Here is a 25,595-nt window from a genome sequence, read left to right as displayed (position 1 = left end):
ATATGTTAATTATTAATTATTAATTAATATATATTTTAAATATATGTTAATCATGATAATTTATATATTAATATATATATATTAATTAATACTTAATTTGTTAATATTGTGTATTATTAAATTATTAATTTTTTATATTTTTGGGGATAAATAAATATATAATAATTAATATTTAATTTTGGTATCTGTTTTATTGAGGAAGTATCTTTTTTGGGAAAGAGATAAAATATTATTTTATTTGGAAAATTGTTGAAATGAAATATATTTATTAAATTGATAATTTTTAAATAATATTTTATTCAGGGATATATTATACGATATGCTATTGGAATTATTGAAAATTTAATAATGTATCGTTTGGAAAATTGGTAAGTTAATGAGATTTTCATTTAGTAAAATAAATGGTTAGTTTATATTTTTCCTCTGTATTGAGACATAGACAAATGGACTATTGCAATTGTGGTATTGTATTCTCCTTGTTATGGTGATTTTTCTGTTAATGTATTTTGAAAACTTAGATCATTTAGAAAACTTAATCGACTTTTATTGTTTAAAACAATAGGAAAAAAGATTGTCCTTTTTTGGTTATTGCCTATGCAAGTTTAATTTTTGTATTCGCTTTTGTTTAAAGTAATGGCAAGGCCTTGATATGTTTGTTTGGACCCTGTCATTTGGTTGATTTGGGGTACCTGTTTATGTCTTCGGTTTCTAGTTTGGTTGTTGCCTTATGATGGTGTTTTAACTAGTCTTGTCCTTTATGCGGGTGTCAAGTGGTGATTTGTGGTTGGCCATAGCGGGTCAGGTCTCTAGTTAGAATATTGTCAGGCAACGGACCTTGTATTAGCTTTTGATATGTTCAGTTGGATCCGTTTCTTTGTAAGGATCATTTATGTAATTATTGACCGATGTGGTCGGTTGTTTATTGGTATGATTTGCCTCGATGGCAGGAATGTAAATGATGTGGAACTTATGTACCCTTAACTTATTTAATTATCAGAGGGGTCTTGCAGTTGAGCAAACCCGGAGATGTAGCCCTCTAGGGCTGAACTCCGAGATCATTTTGGTGTTATGTGTTGCTTTTGTTCTTATGTTTCATGTTTTAGTGTTAGCATGTATGGATGGCATTTTGATAGAATGTGTAAGTGGATTAGATGAAATTAATTGTAATGCATGTTTTCAGTTGTCTCTTTATGCAATAATGTGGTTCATGAAAGAGTGTAGTTGATTTGCAGAATGTATTCTATAATTGTTAAGGAAATTAAGTATGCATGGAAAGATCTGGTTAGTTTATGATGAAATTCAAGTGTGTTATTAAATTGGATGCATGAGTAAAATTTTAATGAAAAGTATGGACGAAGGGTATGAATAAACCTTAATGGATGAACTTTATCTTGTGATCTATATTTTGTTTTGCTGAAAGAAATTATCCTTGTTTAAGAATTTTCTCGTTATTAAGACAATCGGCTTATTAGATTAATTAGCGTAAGTTAAATGTGGAATTAAGTAATCGCGTTGGGAAACTCTTTAGGTGATAGTTGATGTCTTCCGATGTGTAATTTGTACTTTGATATCTTATTGTATCTTTATGTTGTGTCTTATTTTTTTTAAAAAATTGTTGCACTCCATCCGTGTGTTTTAGCTTTATCCCTTCGGGGTTTCCTGGCGGGGCATTACAGATCCAAGTGGAGCACTACCTTGGGTAATTAGGTTACAAGTTCTCAACAATTTGTGTTAAAATAATAAAAATATCTTCTATAATGGTCATCTTCTATTCTTAGTTGTCATCTTAGTTGTCGACTTATTTAGCTATTTAGCTCTTTAGTCAACTTATTTATTTTGTTTAGTTAGCTTTGTATTATTTAGCTTTTTAAGTTTTTTAGATTATTTGATTTCACTTTAACGACTAGTTCTATTTATAGAATATTGTCTGGTAGGCTCTATATATACGTGTGTATATCATTCAATGTAATTATCCAATTATTTTGTTCAATCAATTTTTCATGGTATCAGAGCGGGTCGATGGGGTTTGTCAAGATTTGGCGATTTTTTTAAAGATTCGTGATCAAGATCTTACCTGGAATTTATTCTAGAATTTTTTTTTAAATGTTTTTTTTAATGAAAAAAATGATTTTGTGATTTTGGGTCTAGTTCAAGGATTCTTGCAGATATGGTTCGAGAGCTTTTTTTTTTGCAGATTTAATTCTTGGGTCAATTGGTGAGGGTTTCTTTGTCTGCAATTCGTCTTCGTGAACCTTTTTGTGCTGAGCGGAATTTTCTTTCTACATTTTGTTGTCCTACGACCGGATTTATCCTTCATGTTTTGTGGGTCGCGATTTTTAGCTTGCCTGACTAGGGTTTTCGCGACAGATTTGTGCCCTTTTGTCCGCAAGTTTTACTGGGCGGCACGGAAAAAAGTTTTTTTTGTGCACGGATTTTTGGCGATTTTCTTGCAACCTGCGTCAAGGTTTTGTGGCAAGCGGCATTTTTTTAGAATAAATTGTAAATCACAATTTTTCAAAGTCGCAATTTTTCCGAAATCGAAAAATCGCGATTTCCGCGGGAACAAGTCAATGTTTTCTTGGCGCGCGACTACATCAGTGATTTTTCGTGGGTTCTAAAACCCGCGTCTGGTCTTCTGGGCACAATATCTTTTTTAGCAGGCGTTCTGTGTTTTAGCACCTATTTTTAGTGATGACGTTTTTTTTTATACCTGGGATTTTTTTGGGTGCCCGTCATTTTTCTGCACAGGGACAATGGCGGTAAGTTTTTTTTCATTTTTTTTTTCACCCATGACATCCGCAATTTTCAAGGTTTTTATGATTTTTTTCCTAATAAAAAAAATTATTTTTTGCCTATTATTATTTCTCTGATTTTTTCAAAAAAATTCCAAGTTCTAAATTTCCAGGAATTTTTAATTTCTGGATTTTTCAGCAAACCTCAAAATTTGTGCATTGGGATTTGTGCCTCGAATTCCACTCCAAGGTTTCAGATTCATTTTGTAGCTACTTCTATTTAAATTTTTAATTAGATTCTTCTGTCTCGTGCCTTCACTAGGTTGACCTCGTTCAACCTCAATTTTTGTGATGGCATCTTTAACAAACATCATGTTGGAGCATAGTCAAAAGTTCAACAGCTGCCACAACACCTAGAAACAGGGCATGTTCATGATATCTAAATATCGTTGCCTTGATTAGATTAATTTAGGCCAGACCTCTTGTTCTACAGGGATCAAGGATTTTCACATTTTTTTTCCTCAAAAATTGTTCGTAGGGTTTATAATTTTTTCCTTAAAAATTCTCATCTATAATCCACAAAGTTTGTGCGGGATTTCTAGGTTTTCACGATTTTTTTTGCAAAACTTGTTTGCTGGTTTTTACGATTTTTTCCACAAAAATTATCTATAATACGTGAAGTTCGCGTGGGATTTGTGATTCGCGAAGTTCTCTGGTTTTTCGATTTTTCTCCTCAAAATCGTGCTTTGTTGCAGTTAGTTTTGGGTCACACTGTTAGGGCGAACATCTGCAACCATGGTATCTTGTGGTCTGTTTAGGAGTTGCTGGAGCAAACAGTGCTCAGTACTCTTCTGCAAAATGGTTTGCTGATTTTCCCTCAAAATCATGGTTTTAGGCTTCAGTAATTCGCGTGTGCCAGATCTCTAATTCATGTGTGGCAGCTACATTATCTTGGATGGCTTTTGATACTCTTCGTCATTTACATTCTGCAGATCCTAGGAGGGTCTCCGAAGCAGCAGATGGTCTTTGCATTTGTGATCATAACATTTGCAGTATCTTTTGTAGGGTATTGAGTATGATAACCATTAGGGAGGGTGTTAAAATAATATTAATGTCTTAGTGGTCATCTTAATTGTCAACTTATTTAGCTATTTAACTTTTTAGTCAACTTATTTAGCTTGTTTAGTTAGCTTTTTATTATTTAGCTATTTAAATTTTAAGCTATATTTGTCTTTTTAAGTTTTTTAGCTTATTTGATTTCACTTTAACAACTAGTTCTATTTATAGAACATCGTCTTGTAGGCTCTATATATACGTGTGTATATCGTTCAATGTAATTATCCAATTATTTTGTTCAATCAAATTTTCAGTTTGAGGATAGACCCTTTGGTGGTTTTATGTGGGCATACTTATCTGGCCACTCTTGGATTATATTATGATTCTCAGACCTAGAATCCAAGAATATACATGATAAAAGGAATTCTTCTCAGGTTGCTGCAGTTTGATCGCAGTTATATCAGACCAACATAGTGAATTTGTGATTTCCCCCTTATTTGGTTATTTAGGAAATAAGGACAATTATTTAGTAATTCTTGATTACACGGGATGTCTTTCCTTATGATGCTGATATTATCTTGCAATTGATACGAACTAGGAACTAAAACTGATGAACAATAGTGACATCATTCAAAGAACAAGATCTGAACTGAAAAACAAAATGCTACAATATCCGATATATAATTTAAACGTATGCCAAATGATAATATTTCAATCTGTGCAATATATACACAGAGATGCGTGCTATTTCTGATAAATGTCTGTATTCTTTATGGGCGTGATATCTTGCCTTCGGTGCTGGTTCTTTTGAGAACAATCTGACTGGGTTAGAAACACAATCGATAATCCCTTTTCTTCCTAGTTTCTTCAATGCGGCTTTGCCTTATATATATCCCTCTAGAAGCAACGAAGGGTTCTGTCTTCTATTTGTTTGCAACCCTTCCTAATGGTTGTCTTTTCTTGCCGTCTCTTCATGCACAATCCACGCAGCCTCTTCAATTAATTATTATCAATGCTTTTGTCTTTGTTTAATACGTAAACCGTTGCATCATCATAATCTTTGTTTTGCTAATTGAAATTACAGATCATACTATAACTAATAATGTTTGAATGCTGTTCATAGTTAAGACAGATCTTATTTTTACCAAACGTTACTGTATCGCTGCCTGTAGTAATAAAATTGTTGTGTCCTATGTATTAACGCGGAATTAGATTAATAGGATGGAGGCAACATATTCTCTCTATTCATACAAGTATGTTGAACTGGAACACTTGGAACTATCACATAAAAGGATGTTGTTGCCTATAACTTGATAACAGTTTTGATCTTATCCAAGGTGCTACACGGCACTTTTGATTGGGGATATTACAGTCTCCCCTTCTTGAATTTTCTTGTCCTCGAGCAATTTTAAGACTCCCTCCACCTTATCTCTTGTCCCTGGATGATCTTGCACACGAGAGAAGTTTTTATACAAGACATATTATGGTATATAACAAACAAATGATGGATTAGAAAGACTACTGCTTAACTGCTATTGCAACTTGGAGGGACTCGCTTCCTTGAGCCATTTTTCCCACTTGTGAGAGCTTGGCTTCCTTGAGCCATTATGCCCAACTTGAGAGGACTTGGCTTCCTTGAGCAATTATGCCTAATGTGAGAGGGATTGACTTCCTTGAGCCTTAATTCCCTTACACTACTTGACTTTATATAAGTCTTTATTCATACTAGAAAGGAATGGGAGCTTCCTTGGAACCATTTCTACACCAAGCCTAAGAGACTTACTTGCTCTACTTAGCAGTTCAAGTCAGCCTTTGTGCCATTCTCATTCCCTTCTTGGGAGGGAGGGAAAGCCTATTTGAGCCATTTCTACACCAAGCCTAAGAGAGGTTGTTCTCCACAGCCTCCTTACTCCACTTGGCAGCTCTTATTTGCTTTCCACATCCTTGCTCCCCTATTTATTCTTAGGAAGAGATGGAGTCTTTATTGAGCCATTCTTACACCAAGTATCTACTTGGCAACCCCTACTATCTTTCCCACCATTCTCACTTCCTTCTTTGGTTGTTTGGAACCATATTGCTTAATTCCTTAAGGTAATGTCCTCAAGGTTCTACATGTTTTAGAATGGACCATATCATGGATTAATCATTCATTCTAACTTTTTACTCTTATTTCATATGTATTAGTAATTCTCTTAGTTAACACGTTCTTACATTGATGTTATGTATGATTTTTAAGTACAACCATATTGTCCTGTATAAGACACTATCCATCCCTGTTCAAGCTAACTTGTTCTCTTCTTTGAATGTTATAATATTCTCTTCCTTTTCCCTTGTGGCATCTTCTACTGGTAGCCCCCTCCATTTGATTAGAAATTCAGTTATACTTCTATTTCTTAATTTTCTTTCCCTAGTATCTACGATGATTTCTAGATCCAATATAAGCTTCCCTTCATCATTGAGAGGAGGTATCACTATGCATGGGGCAACTTGCTTCCCTAGGACCTTTTAAGCCTGGATACATGGAAGATGTAATGGATCTTGCTATCTTCAGGGATCTCTAATTCATAAGCTACCCCACAAATTCTTCTCAAGACCTTGTAGGGTCCATAGAACCAAGGTTTGAGTTTTCCTACCCTGCTTGCCTTGATTGATGACTGTTTGTAAGGTTGTAATCAAAAAAATACCAAGTCTGCTTCAAATGATCTTTCCACACGGTTCCTATCAATGTATGGTTTTTGCTGATTTTGGGCATGATGGACGTTCTCCTTGAGGGCATTGATGATGTCGATATTTTGATGGACAAATTTTTTAGCTACTGGTACTTTGCTATCTTGGCTAAGACTCCCAAATGATGTGGCTTCATACCCATATAATGCCTTGAATGGACTCACCCCTATAGACATGTGATGAGTGGTGTAGTAACAGTACTATCCAAGGTGTAGCCATTTAATCCATGCTTTTTGCTGTCCTATAATGTAATTCCTTAAATAGCCCTCTATCCATTTGTTGACAGTCTCTGTTTGCCCATCAATTTGTGGATGTTAGCTAGTGCTAGGGGTGAATTTTGTTGTTGCTAACCGGAAAAGTTCTTGCCAAAATTGACTAAGGAAATGGTTGTCCCTGTCACTGACTGTGTTCTTGGGCAACCCATGGAATCTAAAAAGCTCTTTAAAGAACACCTCTGCTATTTGAACTGCTTTGTAATCTGTACATATTGTAAAGAAATGAGCATACTTTGTAAGTTTATCTACTATTACATAAATGCAATCCTTACCGTGCACCTTGGGTAGAACTGTTATAACATCCATGGAAATGATTTCCCACTTTTAGTTTGTAATGGGTAGTGGGTGTAATACACCTACTGGGTGGCCTTGATTTGTCTTATTTTGTTGGAACGTCACATATTCTTGCACATGCTTAAGGACATCCTTCTTTAATCCCTTCCATGAATATCTTTCCCTAATTTGTTAGTATGTTTTGTAGTAAACCCGATGCCCTACTAGGGGATTGTCATGGTATTCCTTCAAGACTTTACTTTTCTTCTTTCAATGTGATGGAAGGTATACTTTGTTTTTGTATAGAATAATGTCTTCACATACCTTCTATTCATGATTTGGCATTTTTCCTTATAATGTTTCATTGGCTTGAGGAATTTTGGCATATTCTATGATGATGTCGTTTCTCCCCCCTTTCACGATACTAGTGATGGTGTTTAGGCAAGGTCGCCTTGACAGTGCATCTACTACCACATTATTGGATCCTTTGATATATTCAATGTCAAAATCATAAGCTTGGATCTTACTTACCCGTTCCTATTGGCAATCATTCAAATCTTTTTTATTCATAAAGTAGCAGACTATTGTGGTCCGTCTTGACATAGAATTTCCCACATACTAGATATTGTCTAAACTTAGCTAAAGCATGCATAATGGCTAGCATCTCTTTATTATAAATTGAATAGTGTCTTTCAACCTCTGTCAACTTCCCGCTTTCAAATGCTATAGGATGCTTCCTTTGCATTGGGATTGCTTCGATCCCTTCCCTTGAAGCATCACATTGTAATTCGAATGGTAGGGTGAAATCCGGATTAGCTAGAACTGGAAGTGAACTCATGGATTCCTTCAATTGTTCATATGCTTGTTATGCTTTATCATCCCACATTAAGGCTCCTTTCTTAGTTAGGTCTGTGAGAGGGGCTGCAATTTGGGAGAATCCCTTTACAAGGCGCCTATGATAGTTGCATAATCCCACAAACCCCCTAAGTTGAGTCTAGGTTTTGGGTATGGACCATTCCTTAATATCTTTGATCTTCTCTTCATCAATGCTCACACCATCTTCATTAATCTCATTGCCTAAGTAGAGTATTTCTGTTAGTTGAAAATTTTGTACACTTGGGGAAATATACAAAATTGTGGTTTCAACCACAACGTGTGAGTAAAAATCTCCTAATTAAGGGAAGGCTCCCCCTATCTAACTACAACTTTAAAAATAAAATAGGATGGGACAGTAATCTTTCTTCTTCTTTCAAAAAAGACAATATCCTTTCCTCTTCACAAAAAAGTGATAGCGATTTGATATAAAACAGCAGTAACAACTTTCGAAATGAAATGAAGTTTCCTGAAAGTTCAAATTCTTCCGTCACTTCCTTTGGCATGGGACAGCAATATCAAGCTCAAAGACTTGATTATGTGAAATCCTATCTACCCTTTTCTATCCTAATGCTATCAAGAACAAATTATAACAGCTCAAAGACTCGAATATCTTATTCTTTCCTATATAAAATAGTGGGAAGTAGTACAAGCTCAAAGACTCACAACTATTTCTCACAAAATCTGCTCCTAAATTCTCTTAAGAATAAGTGCAAACACAAAGACTTGCAGCTTTTTGCAAAAGAATATTTATTCTAATTTATATTAACCTCAAATACTTGCGGCACAAAGACTGCAAATCAAATTCGATTAAGTTCTTTGAAGAAAAACTTGCAAGAAAGATAATATAGAACACAAACTCAAGTATGTAGCACAAAGACTCAAAGCTTGAGCAATTTCCTTCTATTCCCTTCAATTCTTGAATTCACACATGAAAGCTCAAAGACTTCTTTGCTATAAATTTGGCAAAGTTTTTGCTTGCTTTCCAAAAGAAAAAATTTACAATAGACCCCTCAAGTATTTATAGAAGAGGAGCCTTAAGAAAAAGGTGGGAGGATCCTAACTAACTTGAGAGATTCTCTCAACCACCAAGACTTACTCAATAACTAACTAAGACTTTTTCCAACTACAGTCCTAACTGAACACAACTTGTAGTTGCCTTACATGTAATTACAAAAGTGCAAGTAAAGACTTAACTTATATTTTACAAAAAGGCTTTTACATGTAACATGTCAAAAGAAAAACTACATCTAAAAGATTATAAATCTAGAAAAATACAAAAACACTTAAGCTGCAACATGTGAAGACATGAATCCTTCAAACTTTTGGATGATCATTCGTAGTTCATCAGGATCCGGTTCATGGGTGGTCTTGGCAACAACCATGGTCTTCACAATGGTGTCATGGCATCGGAGGAGCGTAGAGTTGTCCTTCTCCAAGATGGACTGAGTTTCATGCAAAAGGATTTGGTGTTTCATCAAAATTTGAATTGAAGCAGCTAAGAATTGTTTGCTCCTCCATTCACTATGAATCCTCATCTGTAAATCTGCAAGAACTTCTTTTGGTATCAGCTCTCCATCCTGACTTATTATGTTGCAAAAGGCCTTTTCACAATGAGAAACAATATCTTGGAAAACTTCATCCCGTAAATCTCATTGCATAACCAATCTCCTCAATGAGGGATTTAAGAACAAGGGCCTTATTTTCAAGAAGCTCTTCAAATTCCAAGTACATGACCCTGGAAGGGATAATGGCATGCTCTTGTAGAACAATCAACTGTTGTTGGGGCATGGTGCGCCAGATTGTCAAACTACCTTCAACACTTTCCAGATTCTTCTTAAAAGCGTCGGACATATGACTTAATTTCTCTTCAATAGTCTCCAACTTAGACATCATCTGAAAAATGTCTTTCAGCACTTGTGCACATAGATCATGAAGCTGATCAACCCAAGAATCTAATGCTTGTACTTTTTGAGCAGCCCTTTCAACACTACGAATTGATTCTCGTGCCTTGGTAGAACTTGAAGGATTACTCACTTCACGAGTATGTTTTGTGATTTTACGAACAGCTGCAACGAGTTGTCGGCTGTCCTCTTCTAGCTTGTCTTTCTTAACTAAAAGTTCATCGCACCGTTGTACTAGTGAAGCTACAAAAAACGGGGCATCATGTTTAATCACCTCATGCGTTTGCTTACCCAATTCTATCCTTGTAACTTTGTAATCAGCACCTGACATTTCTTCAAGTGGCTTATCTACAATGGGTTCAACAATTTCAGCTACCTTCATCTTGTTGCTGTCAACAGTTATTCTGGAGATAGTCTTGGCCTTTTTAGCAACCTTGGGTCTAGACTGTTTAAGTTGCTGATAATCAAAGGCATCAGGTGAGATCTCTTACTTCTTCCTTTTTGGGGTAAAAGTTCTAAGCCATGGAGGTAAAGTCATCAACTCTCCTTCAGTAACAACTGCAACCAAAGGAGAAGCAGTTTTTGTTTGAAAAACTGTGGTCATCCTAGGAGGAGTGTCTGTTTGGATGGTGACCATGGTTTGCTCAGTGACCAATGGGCATGAAGATTGCCTCATAAATTCTTCAAAGCCAGAAGTGGAGGTATCAATCTCTAACAGCTGTATACATGCAGGAGTATCTTCAGGAACTTCCCAGCACACTCTCTTGTTGATGATCAGGGGGTGGCTCGTATGCTAAAATAGGAACGACATTCTGAGGAGACTCTTCCACCATTATGTCAGAAGGATAAAGGGGCGTCTCAATGGAAACTGAGGAAGGGATCTCATGAGGTGAGTCCGTAGCTAGAGACTTAGGAGCATCATCAGATTGCTGCCTTTCTTCTAGATTATCAAGATCGATCACCTGAACATGAAACCGTGACTTTTCCTTCCCACGAACTGTCGCCTCCTTAGGAGGAAGCACTACTACCCGACTAACTCGCAATTTGATCCCGGTACCAGAAGATGATGCACCTTCCTTGTAGTCCACCTGAATCTCAGACTTGCATCCAAGAGGCCCCGTAGAATCATCTTCTTTTCCAATCTTGATTTTAATGAGTCTAACAGCATTACTTTTCAGCCAAGATAGGATGAAATCTCTCAAGAATGGATATGCACTCCTTGTGTGACCATTGAATTAAAGGAAGTGGAGCTTCCTCAACCCTTCGTGAAATATATTCAGGATCAAGTACATGCCCATCGTCAATCATCCCTTGTGGAATATCCACCAAGTTTAAATCAACAACTTGCTCAATGGTGAGCCTGCAGTAATCCATCTTTAGAATTTCCACCTCTGTACGGAGATCTACCCAGATATCCTCAATACAATGCACGTGCACAAAGGATTTTTTGATCTTTTCCTTCATACCCTGGTATTCAAAATCAGCTCTAGACTTAAACCTTTTGAGCTTAATTTCCTGCATCTTAGTCTCCATAGCCTTGGCTTTGACAAATGTGACAAGAGAATACCGGCCAATTTTCAATGGATTTGTTGTAGAAATCCCCATTCCAACCTTATGTCTGACGGACTGATGAGCGTGGACAGGCATGATCTGTCTTCCCAACTCCATAGGAATGATCTTATCAGTTGGGTATCTAGGGAGCATGTATGGCTGCCCACTATAGCATCTGACTCTCATATAGGTACAGGTCGGGAATTGAAGAAACAAGCATCCATACTCATTCACTCTTTCCCTTGCCTCATCTGATACCCTTTTGTTCTTCAGAGTTCTGTCAAACTGGCACATGAAGTAACCGAAGAATGCATCTTGAACTCTTCTAAAATGCAATCTGTTGAGTCTCAAAGGCAGCTGATCATAGTATTCCCATACCGGTATAAGTGAGTGGTCACCCTTGGTAGAAAGACCAGGGAAATGTCTGAGTGACACTGCCAAATACACTAAGTATGAATTCATATAAAAAGTCATGGTGGAAGGGACTGCTGCAAGTTGTTGGCACAAGGCATCGCTAATGACTTCTTCCCATGATATATGATGGGACTTCCTTATGAACATAACGAACTGGTAGATCCAGGGCTCAAAAACATTAGAATGTTCAAGACCCATTATCCTACTGAGGAGAGTTATGATGTCTCCAATCTCTCATTTGAAGTCACAGCGGTACAACTTAGCCCATCATGAGAAGGCAGCTCGTGGCTCTTGAATCCACCTGTTAATATGACGTTTGCAATCCTTCTCCCTTTTTACATAGTACTCAGCTGTAATGCTCCTTGACGGTACGGTGAACTAGCAAAGACTATTGAATTGGTAGAGGACGGTTGCACAGTGGATAGACTGTACGGTGGTAGGAAGAGGGGGTCGTATAGGGTGAAGACCGTACGGTGGAGTGAGGGCTCGTGCGGTGGGCGAAATAGGCCGTACGGTGGTGTGTGGTAGGTCGTACGGTGGAGCCAAGCAAGCCGTACGGTGGGAAGAAGGTAGACCGTACGGTGAAGGGGTGTGCTGTGGTATGGGTATGGAGTGACTGTACGGTGAAGGGGTCGTACGGTGGTGTGGGGATGCAATGACCGTACGGGGAGAAGTCATACGGTGTTGTGCAGAGGGAGTAGCCGTACTGTGGACCTAGAGGGAGGGGTCTAACGTGTGGTACGGTGGTTCAATGGGTTACCTTCGGTTTCACAAATTGATCTTCTGCACGCATACCAAGTATTGAACTCAGAGTGATAACATGCATGTATACCAGAAATGATGCTAGAAGTAAAATTAGATTCAACAATGATAAGGTTCCAGATTGCTAGATCCGGAACAAGTACAAAGACAGAATAGGGTGAGAGGGAATCCCACCGAAACTGCACAAACCAAATAGGGAGAGTCTTTCACCTCTAAAATGGCGGTAACCAAAACTCCAACAGGAATTCGCACAAGACAAAAAAATATCAAAATTCGCATACGTACCTATGACAGACTAACTCGGCCATATATATGGGCTCCGGGAAACTTCCCGAAGGGTTACAAACGGGCCGACACATCCAACTAAGACTTACCAAATCTAATTAAATAAAAGGGCCCGAAATATTTATTATTAAGTTTGGGGCCTTACAATAAAGTAATTAAATTTATTATTTAATTATATCAGGGAGAATCATGACGTCGAATGAAGGATTGATAGATGCATTGAAGGAGTTAAGAAGTTATCAAGAGCTTTGTCAAATCCTCGCTAGAAGGCTTGCCATATGTTCTCTATCCCAAATTTCGGTTGATTAGAAGGAACATCTATTGGTTGAATACTCCAAGAATACATTCGCGTGCGAGCTGATGGATGGTCAAGTGCAGGATGACAGATACAAGGTGGCTGACGACATCATTTACTACAAGGACAAAATCTATCTAGTGCCCGAGTCTTAGATAAAGGAGACGATTCTGAAGGAAATGCACAATTCTCTCTTGGCCGGACACCCGGGATACTTGAAAACCTACAGACAGGATTGGGAGAGGTTTTCCTGGAAGGGACTTGAGAACGATGTTTTACAGTACGTGCGGGAATGCTCCACCTGTCAGCAAAACAAATCTGAGCACACCTTACCCGCTGGACTGCTGCAACCATTGCCAATCCCTGAACAGAAATGGGATAGCATCTCGATGGATTTCATTACCGGAATTCCCCTAGTGCAAAGAAAGGATTGCATCTCAGATCGTTTGACCATGTATGCCCATTTATTTTCCATCTCCCTTTTTACATAGTACTCAGCTGCACTATCTTTGGAGTTTTCCATATAAACAGGTGTAGGTGGTATTCTGAAGACTTTCTCAATTGTGTTTGCGTCAAGGCGGATTATTGCTTCACCATCATCATTTTTAATGGTTCTTGTCTCCTTGTCAAAGTGATGGGCGCAAGCTAGAACAAATTCAAGTTCTAGGGCAGCCATTGGAAAAGAAGATGCGTGATGGATATGGCTGTCCAACAACCGCTGCATATTGCTACCCAGTAGATCCTCTACCCTCTTGATAAATTCTGACATGTCCACATGCCCTATCTCTGTATCTTTTATGCAATCCAAAGGAGAAGAGACTTGAGAAGGTGAAACCTCATTTTGGTACTTATCATATTTATACTTCTTCTTCGGAATTGGAGATGACGGCAAATCTGACATTGAAGGACAACCTAGTATACTGCGATGAAGACTTAAAAGTGTTAAGGCAACATCATAATCAACCGCAACTAACATTTTTCCTTCTTCAAATGGGAAGAACTTCAACCCTTGCACTTCACGATTTTGTGAGAGAAAGAGGTGAAATAAATGGGAAATGCCAGGAATCGACTTCGACCGATTTCGAATCTTGGGGAAAATTTTACAAGTTTGGAAGAGCACACATGCAATCGGATTTTTAAAACCCGAATGCAAGTATACTTGTAAAATGGTAAATGGAGAAATGGGTGAAAATGGGAATTAGACTTGCGGGAAATGACGTGAACGGAAAGTACGGATATAGGTGTTATGGATGGATAAAAATGGAAAGATTTTGGGGACGACTTTTTCATGAAAAAGGGGAGAAATTTGAATATGCAATCCGGTTCTAAAAACCTGATTTTGGAAGGGTGGGCATTTTTCATTCTTGCAACTTGGAAATTCAACAAAAGATGGTTAAAAATTTTAACCGTAAGGGAAGAAAAATGATTTTCATGCAACTTGTAATCGGGATTTAAAATCCCGAATACAAGTAAAGAGGGAAAATGGGGAAGATCAACGCAATTCAAAAATTGCTTATCAAGGGGGAAAATGGCACAAGAAGTGACTGAAACTTCTCCAAACTTCAATGCCTAGGCATGAAAGCCAAAAACGCCTTAGGAGTTTGCATATTTGTGGAGAAAAAATTGCCGAAAATGTGGATTCAAGGAACCACGTGTTTGCTGATTTAGCTCAAAAAACCAGTAACAATAAACCCCAAATGGCATGAAATGTGTTTGTAAATGCATGAGAATAGGATGGAATCCTAAACGCCTTGCATCTCCAACAAATCTTCACAAAAATTGCTTTGAAATCTTCAACAGATCCATTTTTCTTCGCTGGTCAGGCTTTTGAAAAAGATGAACAAGTTCGATTTTGCATGTATCGGAGAAAATCAGGTTTTTTAGATGAAATAGCAAGTTTAAAATTGCAGTTTTCCATCAACAAGGCAAAATCAGGTTTTTAAAATGCAATTACAAGTTTAAAATCCTCCAAAATGTGCAAGTTTTTAAGGCAAAATAGCAAGTTTTAAATGTCACTTTATTTCATTTCTTGGCAAAATTGGGTTTTGGAGAGAGATGTGCAAGTTACATTTTACTTGTAAAGGGAAAATAAAATCCCTACAACAAGTTTTAATAACTTGCACATATGTAATAGAGGTTAAAAATCCCTATTACAAGCAAAAGACATTAAAGTAGGGGTTTTTCAAAAGAATTACAACTAAACTTGTAACTTATCTAAAAAATCCCTATTTTAATTTAACTAACCAAAAAGCAAGAAGGGGGAAATAAAAAACAAATTACAAGTTCTTATTTTTCAATAAAGTTCACTTGTAATTAGCCTAAAATTTCCCTACAAAGACCAAAACAAAGGAAACCATTAAAACTTGCAATTCAAGGAAAATTTCCCACCCGCAGTCAGGGAGAAAAAACCCGAAATTGAAGGAAACACATAGCAAACGAACCTAGAATGCGATGAAATTCAAAATGAAATTCAAGGATGGACTGAGGATTAAGCCAGTCCAAGGATTAGGCAAAATTTTGTCTCGGGAAGCGTTCCATAGAGTAAAGTTTTCATTTTTTGACAAAAATTTCATGTAATGGTCCCTCATTTTTGTTTTCCTTCATGCCAAACTCACATTTTGACACCTTAGTGTATAGGGATTCTATCTCTAATATACTTGGGACTTCTTCAATGTGTTGGAGATGCTTCTCCCAAGTCTTGTTGTAAATGAGAATGCCATCAATAAATACATGCAAGGATTTCCTCAATCGTTGACGGAAAATATGGTTCATATAGGATTGGAAGGTGACCGGTGCATTTGTAAGGCCAAAGGGCATAACTAAAAACTCAAAGTGTCCATAATGACACCGAAGGGATAATTTGGGTACATCTTCCTTCCTCATCCTTATTTGATGGTAACCTGTTCGTAAATCAATTTTTGAGAAATACCATGCTCCATGAAGCTCATTGATCAACTCATCTATCCTTGGTATAGGATACCTGTTCTTGATTGTTTTAATGTTGAGGGCTCGATAAGCTATGCACATCCTCATGGTGTCGTCCTTCTTCTTGACTAGAACAACCGAAGATGCAAAGGGGCTGAAGCTTAGTTGAATGTGCCCCATTTCTAGTAACTCTTTGATAGTTTTCTCGATCTCCTCCTTGAATCTTCATGGATGCCTATAGGGAGTGGCAATCGCTGGCTTGGCTCCTTCTTCGAGTTCTATGGAGTGTTCAAACCCTCTCCTTGGCGGAGTACCTCGTGGGATATCTTCAAAGACCTTCTTATGCTTCCTCAATATGGGTTGAATGTCTGTATGGATCATTGGTTTGTTGGGAGCAGATTTGTCTAGGATGACAAATTGTGCAATCCATTCCCCTTGTCCATGTCGAATGATTATTTCCATTCTTTTGCATGAAACTACTCTTGGAGCTCCATTCAGTAGTCCCTTCAATATTACCTTCCATCCATCATGCTGAAAACATATCTCTAGATTTGGAAGATACATGGTGAAACGTCACAATGAGTGGATCCAAGGTGTCCCGAGTATTACATCATTTCCCAATGTTACTACATAGAAGTTTCCATGTATTGTATGATCTCCCACCTTAATTTCTAGTTGGGGAATTATTGTGGTGCAATGTGCTATAGCTCTAGCTCCATTTGCTAAAACCACTTTGAACCCTTTAAATTCTGTAATGTCCCCTGGTTAATATTCCTAGATTGGGCAATACTAAAGCTTGCAGATACAGGGAAATCACTTCCAGTATCCTCAAAGAAATAAGTCTTTTAGTAATGGTTTGACATTTGAACACATATCTATATCTCAATAGAAATAGCGAGATTAATAAGTGATCGGAATTCTCTATCAAGGAGGGTCTGATATTATAACTGTCCTTTACTAGGCTTAGACATGTTTTAACCATAATCAATCTATTTCAATATACTTATGACGCAAACTAAATAAATTAGGAGATATTTCCACCTTAACCTGAATCTAATCAGTGATATTCCACTGCCCAAATTATTAATAAATTGTTCATCTATCCCACATCCATAATCCTTAATGCGAGTGTCAAACCAAATTTGATGTCCCCAACATAAAAACATCTCCTTCCCAAGTTCTTAAACACTGACAGTAGTAACAAGGACATATAGACATATCCTCCTTACCGTCTTTTATCTTATGGGTTCCTTTTGATTTACAATCTCATATTGTTATTTATCTGATTAAGAAATTATATGTCTATATATATATATGTGTGTGTGTGTATAACCTTATTGATATTTCATCCTTAATATCTATATATATATATACACATAAATAAATAAATTAAAATAATATAACCAATTATTGATGTATTTGTTAATTACCTATTATATACATTTTTGATACTACCACTGCTTAACACATTGGTTATTAGTATATATAGTGGCTGGTGAAAGGCAGACAGGTCTGACGTATAACAGTTCTGGTCTGCCACTGTTATGAATTAAATATTAGTATTATACATATTGCAATCTATGTTAGTATTTTTATTAAATTCTGCATACACACATTATCGGGCTGCATATATTAAGCCTACTTACTAAACACATCCCCTATGCATACCACTCAAAACAAGGATGTTACTGCCCGTAACTTAATAACAGTTCTGTCATGTGGTGGTTATTTCTGTTTTACTGAATGTATACGTATTACATTGTAATATAAAACAATAAACATTATCATTCTTATGAGTGATGGAAACCATACCTGAGGTGCGCCTTCCCTTGATTAATTTGGACGACTTTTGGCTGGCGCTCACTCTTCTTTTTTTTTGTGTTTTTTTCTTCCTTTCTTTCATCGCTGATACACTTCCCTTATGTATCTTGCACGATGGAATGGTTGTATCGCTTGGTTATCAGAGAGACAGGTCTCTTCCTAATCATGTCTCTCCACTAGTAGTTTGCATATCCTCGATTTATTGATGATTATTTGTTAATGAATTGCTAGCCATACGATAGTCTCTATTTCATCGCTACCTATAGATGTAATCATGTTGGATTATATTGATTATTCGGGATGAGATATTCCATCGATAATATTATTATATTCGATCAAAAAACATATTCCTCATTGATGCTGACTATAATTATCTCGTGGCCAGTCATGGATATTAGTTTGAGCGCTGGCTGTTCATACACCGATATTGACCAAGTCTTTACTCGAATGTTCTCATTAGATATTTATTTTATTACTATTCATTTATTTATATTACTTTTATTATTATTATTTAATAAATATGAAATTAATATTAATATTTAATAAATATAAATTATATATTAAATCTTGTCTGTTGGTTAAATAAATATTTCATATCTTAATTGTATTATTATTTAATTTTTAAATTCTATTCTAGAGTGGCATCATCATGTTTTGATTGTCTGGATGGGGACATCTCCCCTTCCCCTCCGAGAGTGTGATCAATGGCCTTCTTATATCTTTGATCGGTAACGGAGATATCATTGAGTATTATCTTTATTATTAGATGCTAAGGTCTGTCTTATTATACTTTGTACCTCGTCACTATTTAAATATTAGCATTTAATAATCTTACTCAATGCTGTTTACCTTGTGTAACAAGCAAAGGTTTCAATACAATTGTTGCTTTGAGCCAAGTGAGAATTAATTTTATTTTTATATTAATGAATGATTAATACTACTATTACCATCAATAATTAATTACATAGTAAATGATAATTTATTATTATGATGAAGAATCACAAAAACTAGTATTAATTACATCACCAGGATGTGGGGTTATGACAACCCTCTCACTTTAGAGGAAAATCGTGAAGTCTCATAAATGAGACAATTTTCCAATATTATTAAATGTTAATTAATAAATGTTTTAATTATCGTATTTATTTAATCATAATAATCCAATGTCCAAGGAGGGTTTATGACAAATTCTTTGGCATTCAGCTTCTTTTTTGCCACTAAATTCTTATTTGTGAAATTGTAGGAGACCCCACTATCCACCAAGGCAATTACTTTTTTCCCTTCTAGAGTCCCTTTAAGTCTTAAAGGTCTATGTTCATGTTCATGTGAAATAACTGCCAATGTTCCATGCTCTTCCTCTTCTAGCCGTGCCCTTTTGTATAGACTCCCTTTAGTACCCCCATCCTCAATTTCTTCTATTTGGTGTATTTGACCTCTTTTTCATTGATGATCAGGTCTCCATGGTTCTTTGCATTTGAAACATAGATTCTTTCTTCTCAGGTCCTCTCTTTGGCCTAGGCCATCTTTGGTTTGGCATCTATGTATTGGTTTCCATATTTCTTTGCAGAAATAGCATGGTGTCCCTTTCTCTTTATGGTCTTCATCTCTATGAGGATTCTTTGAATATGCTTTGGAAGCCATATATTTTGATTTTTCTTTGGAGTAGTTGGCTTCAACTTTAATGGCCCTTTGTATTGCTTCACCCAAACTTTGAGGATCCAAGGGGTTTACTATTTTTTAAATTGACTCCTTGAGTCCTATAAATAGATAGGTAAGCCTTCCTTGGTAGAGATCAAGAACCATGCCTGCTAATCTTTGAAATTTATTGGCATAATCTTCTACAGTTCCTTGCTGAGTGAGTAGAGTTAATTCTTTAAGTACCATTCCGAGTGCCTTTGAGTGAATTCACTATAGGCGGTGATGTTTTGATGACCTTGAGTGATAAGGCTATGATGCCACCAATCGTGTGTTGTCCCAGCTAGATGAAGTGTAGCAAACTTGATGGCGTTCTCCTCCGTCAAAGGACTTAGTGATAGATATGTGTCCAATTTCTGGACCCATGATTGAGCGGTAAATTTCCCTGAACCATCAAAGTAGAGCAAGGTCATTTTACTTATCCTTGCCTTGAGATCTTTGTTGGTGTGTCTTCTTCTTCTATTGGGGTTAGCTTGTGTCTTGACTTCATAGTACTACTTAAAGGGAATACTCCCTTGTACCTCGGGGTCCAATCTTCCATACATTTTTGCTAGTTCTTCTACACTTTCAGTTATTGGTTCTTCTTCATCAGGCATAGGTTCTTCTCTAGGCAAGAATGATGGCATGGTGGACCTAAGAATAGAAGCTTGAGTTGAGTGTTCATTTTCAGAATGATTGGAATAGGTATCTCTTTCCTGATTCGGATTAGCTCGTGCATTGTTTCTGTTCATGCTTTGGATAGCTCGGAGGATCAGTTGGTTTGTCTTCTCAAATTTGTCATTAGTCTGCTCCATGAATGTCCTGAGTTCATTTGCCAACTGTTCTGCCATGGCTGATTGGCCCCTTCTACGTTGATAAGTTTGCATTAACTGCGTTCCCACAAGAAGGCAGGAATATTGCTCTGATACCACTGTGATGTCCCCTTTATTTGGTTATTTACAAAATAAGGACGATTATTTATTAATTCTTGATTACACGGGATGTCTTTCCTTATGATGCTGATGTTATCTTGAAATTGATATTAACTAGGAACTATAACTGATGAATAATGGTGACATCATTCAAAGAACAAAATCTGGACTGAATAACAGAATGTTACAATATCCAATATATATTTTAAAGGTATGCCAAATGATAATATTTCAATCTGCGCAATATATACACAGAGATACGTGCTATTTCTGATATATGTCTGTATTCTTTATGCACATGATATCTTGCCTTCAGTGCTGGTTCTTCTGAGAGCAATCTGACTGGGTTAGAAACACAATCGATAATCCCTTGTCTTCCTAGTTTCTCAAATGCTGCTTTGCCCTATATATATATCCCTCTAGAAGCAGCGAAGGGATCTGTCTTCTATTTGGTTGCAACCCTTCCTAACGGTTGTCTTTTCTTGCCGTCTCTTCATGAACAATCGACGAAGCCTCTTCCATTAATTATTATCGATGCTTTTCTCTTTGTTTAATACGTAAACCGTTGCATCATCGTAATCTTTGTTTTGCTAATTGCAATTATGGATCATACTATAATTAATATTGTTTGAATGCTGTCCATAGTTAAGACAGATCTTATTATTACTAAATGTTACTCTATCGCTGCCTATAGTAATAAAATTGTTGTGTCCTATGTATTAATGTTGAATTAGATCGATAAGATGGAGGCAACATCTTCTCTCTAATCATACAAGGACTTTGAACTGGAACACCTGGAACTATCACGTGCAAGGATGTTGTTGCCTGTAACTTAATAAAAGTTTTGATCTGATCCAAGGTGATAGACGTTACTTTTGATTGGGGATATTACAAAAATGAATACAAAGAAACAAATTGAATGAAGATCCAGGTATAAAGCATATCATAACATTATTGAAAGAATCTTATATGTACCTTATCTTCAATAGATGGACAGTATCGAGGCCCCTTTGATTCAACCCAGCCCCCATATGTTGGTGTCTCGTGTAAATTTTCTTTAATAAGCTGGTGGGTGGACAAAGTTGTGCGAGTAAGGTAACAGCACATTTGTTCCCTTTCTACATGAACGTTGGGATCAAAACTGAACCATCTGACCTGCATTAATTCCATGAGATAAACATCAGCAGCTAAGAAAATTAAGACTTCCAACATTATAATAGAGATGTCAAGTTTATCTACGTTTGCAGAGATGAATTTTGTGCAATAACTGAATTTATCACAGATGGCCACAGTATGTTGTTTATAAGACGAACACGAGTTGACAATACTCAGAGTAGCATTTTGTTTTTATAATCAATAAGGTAAAAATAAGGAACAACAGAAATCCACTGTAGATTGAATTAAGTAAACAACACAAGCAATTAGCTGTTTAAATGAAAACAAAGAGTTACCAGCAAATCCCCAGATTCATAAACAAGTGCTCATATAGACTGTTACCATTGAAGAACAATTCTCATAAACATTATAGCATAGTTGGGATACTGCCAATTTCATTAAATTTTACCCATCATTTACAATGTCTTCATTACTATCTGCTCCCTTCATTCTACCTAACAACCATAAACTAATGGCCAAAGATATGCTTACGTGTCAGAAGGGGACATTACATGCAATCATTTCAAAGTGTGCAGATTGCTTCATCCAATTCCCTACCTTCACATACATTTGAGCTTGTGGCATTTCTTCATACCTCTAGATGCTTCCTAAATGTCCTAGTGATCAAGCTACTATGCTGGAGTATTGTTGCCAATTCTTTTAGGCATATTTCCTTTTGAGAGGAAATCACAATAGGAGTCTAATTCCATATGCAAATTGACATACGTGTCTCACCTCTATTAAAATTTGATACCATGTACATAAGTGGTGGAATTGCCAAGTCAACCATGGTTCACAAACTCAAACTCTCAAAGTACTCAGCAAGCCAAAAGTTTCTAACTTAGCAAAAACTTAGACTTTTGACAAAAAAAAAAATTATGCAAAATGTATCAAATGACTTAATGAGGATCTAGGGGCTACACTACTATTAGGGTCGAGGAGCAATGCACCTTGCAAGGGTCTAGAGGCACTGCCCCATATTTGCAAGTTTGTAAATACAATTGTACATAACAACTACATTATGAAAGTAAAAACACGATACAACATATCATGCAAAACAAAAACACTCCTTTACAAGTGTGAACAGAAGTACACAAAATATGTCACGCAAAACGATTTACAATCTGGGAAAATCTAGACACTTTCCTTGTGAGTTGAGAATGAATTCATGGTAGCACAAACTTACACATGACATCAACAATCCATTGCAAAGAACAGCTCGAAGATTTTGAATTTCATGCAAAGAAAACACTTATAAGAATTTATCAATGCTTTGCGATTCAAGGTGGTCTTCCATCTTGTTGGAATTCAACCACATCTATTGAAGATTACTTTTTGATACATCTTGCATAATCTTATTACTACAACACATCTTCGAGAATGATAACAACCTCATGCTCTATTTCCTTCTAATAATCTTGACATTCATCATAAGAATTGAATGTTTCTAACATGGGCTCACTAATGACTAATGAATGTTCAACACCTACTTTCGCATTGATACATATGGGATCTTTTGAAGATAGAAATGAGTCATACTTTAAGAGAAAATTCACACTATCTGTCACTAAAGAGCTACTCTAAAGACGTAGAAAACTATCAAGGTCTAGTAATGAATCTTCTCCATAGATTTTCCCTATGATGAGTGTCTCTACAACTGAATTATCTTTGAGAATAACGAAATCCTCAAGATATTTCTCTCCTTTCAACCATGATCCTTCACTGATATCACAAACAACAATATCAACCTCTAATAGAGAAGTCTTTGTCTCTAGTAAAGATGTCAACTGAGAAATTCCATTAGTGCTTATGGAAATAGTTAAACATGAGGCAAAAATTTCCTAATATAAAACTATCTTGGTCTTCTAGCAATGAAAGTATTTAAATATATATTGAACAAAATCATCAACTCCTACAATCAATTTTTCTTTGTCTTTGATTACATCTAGTGCAAGCTTTTCAAACAACCCTTCAAATGCAAAAAGGAAGCATCTAATTCTTCATCATCTCTAGTGCAATTGATTATTCTTAGTTCTTACTCAATATAAAGAATTGCAGAACACCTCAAATCTATAGATGCTTGAGTGGCCTCTTTTTGTCATGTCCCATTTTCAAAAAATATAAATAATATTTCAAGTGGGACCAATTAATTCATTTTCGAAATGTCACTTAAATATTATTTAAAAAATGTTTTTAACACTTAATTTAAAACATAATTCAAAACTTGATCCCCAAATGTAATTTAAAAGTATTTATAGAATACTTGGAGGGGGAAAAAAATAAAAAAATAGAGGGCCCAATGCAAAACACCTACAAACAATAAGCTGAGGCTCATTTTTCATCATCATTGTTCATCTTCATCATATTTTAATTTCAATTTTCATATTGCACTCAAGGAGGAAAATCCCTTGGCTGGTGATTTCTGGAGGAAAGAAACCTTCTTGGAATCTCTTTAGATTTGAGGCTGAAAACCCTCAACTCCAGTTGGCAAATTCTAAACAAGGATCACAATTGTACTTCAACTAGAGAATTATTTTGATTCACAATCAATTCCATATCAATGACATAAGTGATAGTTTGAATTCATTTATATATCGCTGGTTTTTCAATGTTGTCCCCATGGTTTTTAATATTTTTTATTAAGCTAGTTATCTGTGAAGTTAATATTAATTTTCTGGATTATATCATCCTTATTACTTTTAGTAATTAAAATAATAACTGTTGCTATAGAAGCAAATACTAATGTTGTTTTTACTAGGGGTTGTTGTACACAATATAAGTGAAACTGAAAGGGTCGAGGCTCTTGCAGCCTTACAACGATAGTTACAACACTTGCCTAGACTTGTCAAGACTCAATGAGCTGGAACATGAGGGGATCTAACTGAGTCCTATAGACTTCAGATTCAGGTACCCAATGAGTCCTGCAAGCTAGACTGGACCACAACATGATCAAGGAAAAAAATAAATAAAAATAACAAGAAAAATGAAGTGCTATTCCAACAATTTAGTTACTTTTTTAAAAAAACTTACAACCTTTCAGTGTTTGTTTGATTTATGACATCCCCATCTAGGATTTACAAAAGAAAATGAAAATGGTGTATGTCATAAAGCTCTATGTGGTTTTGATGGTCTTCATTTGCGTTTGGTGGGAGGGGCTTCACACCTTGACCTCGCCCTATAACATGTTTGTTTGATTTATGATATGCCCATTGAGGATTCACAAAAAGAATAAAAATGGTGTATGTCATAAAGCTCTATGTAGTTTTGAGGGTCTTCATTTGGGCTTGGTGGTGGAGGCTTCATGCCTTGACCTCACCCTATAACATAAGGAATGTGCCAAGGGTGCTACCCTCGGACCCCACAAGGAGCATGATACCTTGACGTTGTTAGGGACTCTACTCCCAAACCCCTATGAGGGTCGCTGTCCCACAAACCTATTGTGGGCATTGCCCCCAAACCCCCATCAAACTATAAGTCTAACCAAGTAATGGACCAATTATGAATCATTATCATAAAATCTACAAAATAGATATCCCTTGTTGTAAATCTCTACATCTTCACAATCAAACACAAAACCAAGGATTGTCTTCTTTCATACATTCGACAGCTTGTTTAGTATATGACTACCACCAACAAAATTGGCATATTATAGTTATATACTGCTAAATACTAGTTAAGTCATAGTTGGTAGGAAATGCAAAAATGTATCAATCATGCCTTGCACAAACAGCTCATAGAACAATCCCATCTATTAGAATCCCAATCAAGGTCAAACAGAAACATAAATAGTTATTTGTTTTCTTAATCATTCCTCTTTCTTAATGAGTTTGACAACAGAACATGCAGGCTTCAAGGCTTCTTAAAAAAACTCAATAGTAAATCTCTCATTTGAATATACACATTATAGGCATGTCTTAGATACTAGAACATGATTTGTCATG

General features: G+C 36.3%; 1 protein-coding gene across 3 annotated transcripts in view; it reads right to left on the bottom strand.

Moving 5' to 3' along the window:
• The window catches only part of LOC131064396 (uncharacterized), a 375,046-nt gene that overhangs the window by 172,137 nt on the left and 177,314 nt on the right, over positions 1 to 25,595 (bottom strand). For all 3 annotated transcript variants that reach the window (XM_057998528.2, XM_057998529.2, XM_057998527.2), the window contains one exon: positions 21,475 to 21,654. In XM_057998528.2, the coding sequence (XP_057854511.2) occupies positions 21,475 to 21,654 (180 nt within the window). The remainder of the gene's footprint in view (positions 1 to 21,474; positions 21,655 to 25,595) is intronic.

This window comes from Cryptomeria japonica, chromosome 5 (genome assembly GCF_030272615.1).
Source record: "Cryptomeria japonica chromosome 5, Sugi_1.0, whole genome shotgun sequence".
NCBI lineage: Eukaryota > Viridiplantae > Streptophyta > Pinopsida > Cupressales > Cupressaceae > Cryptomeria > Cryptomeria japonica.
Note: the sequence above shows the minus strand (reverse complement) of the source record. Positions and strands in the feature narration are given on the sequence as shown.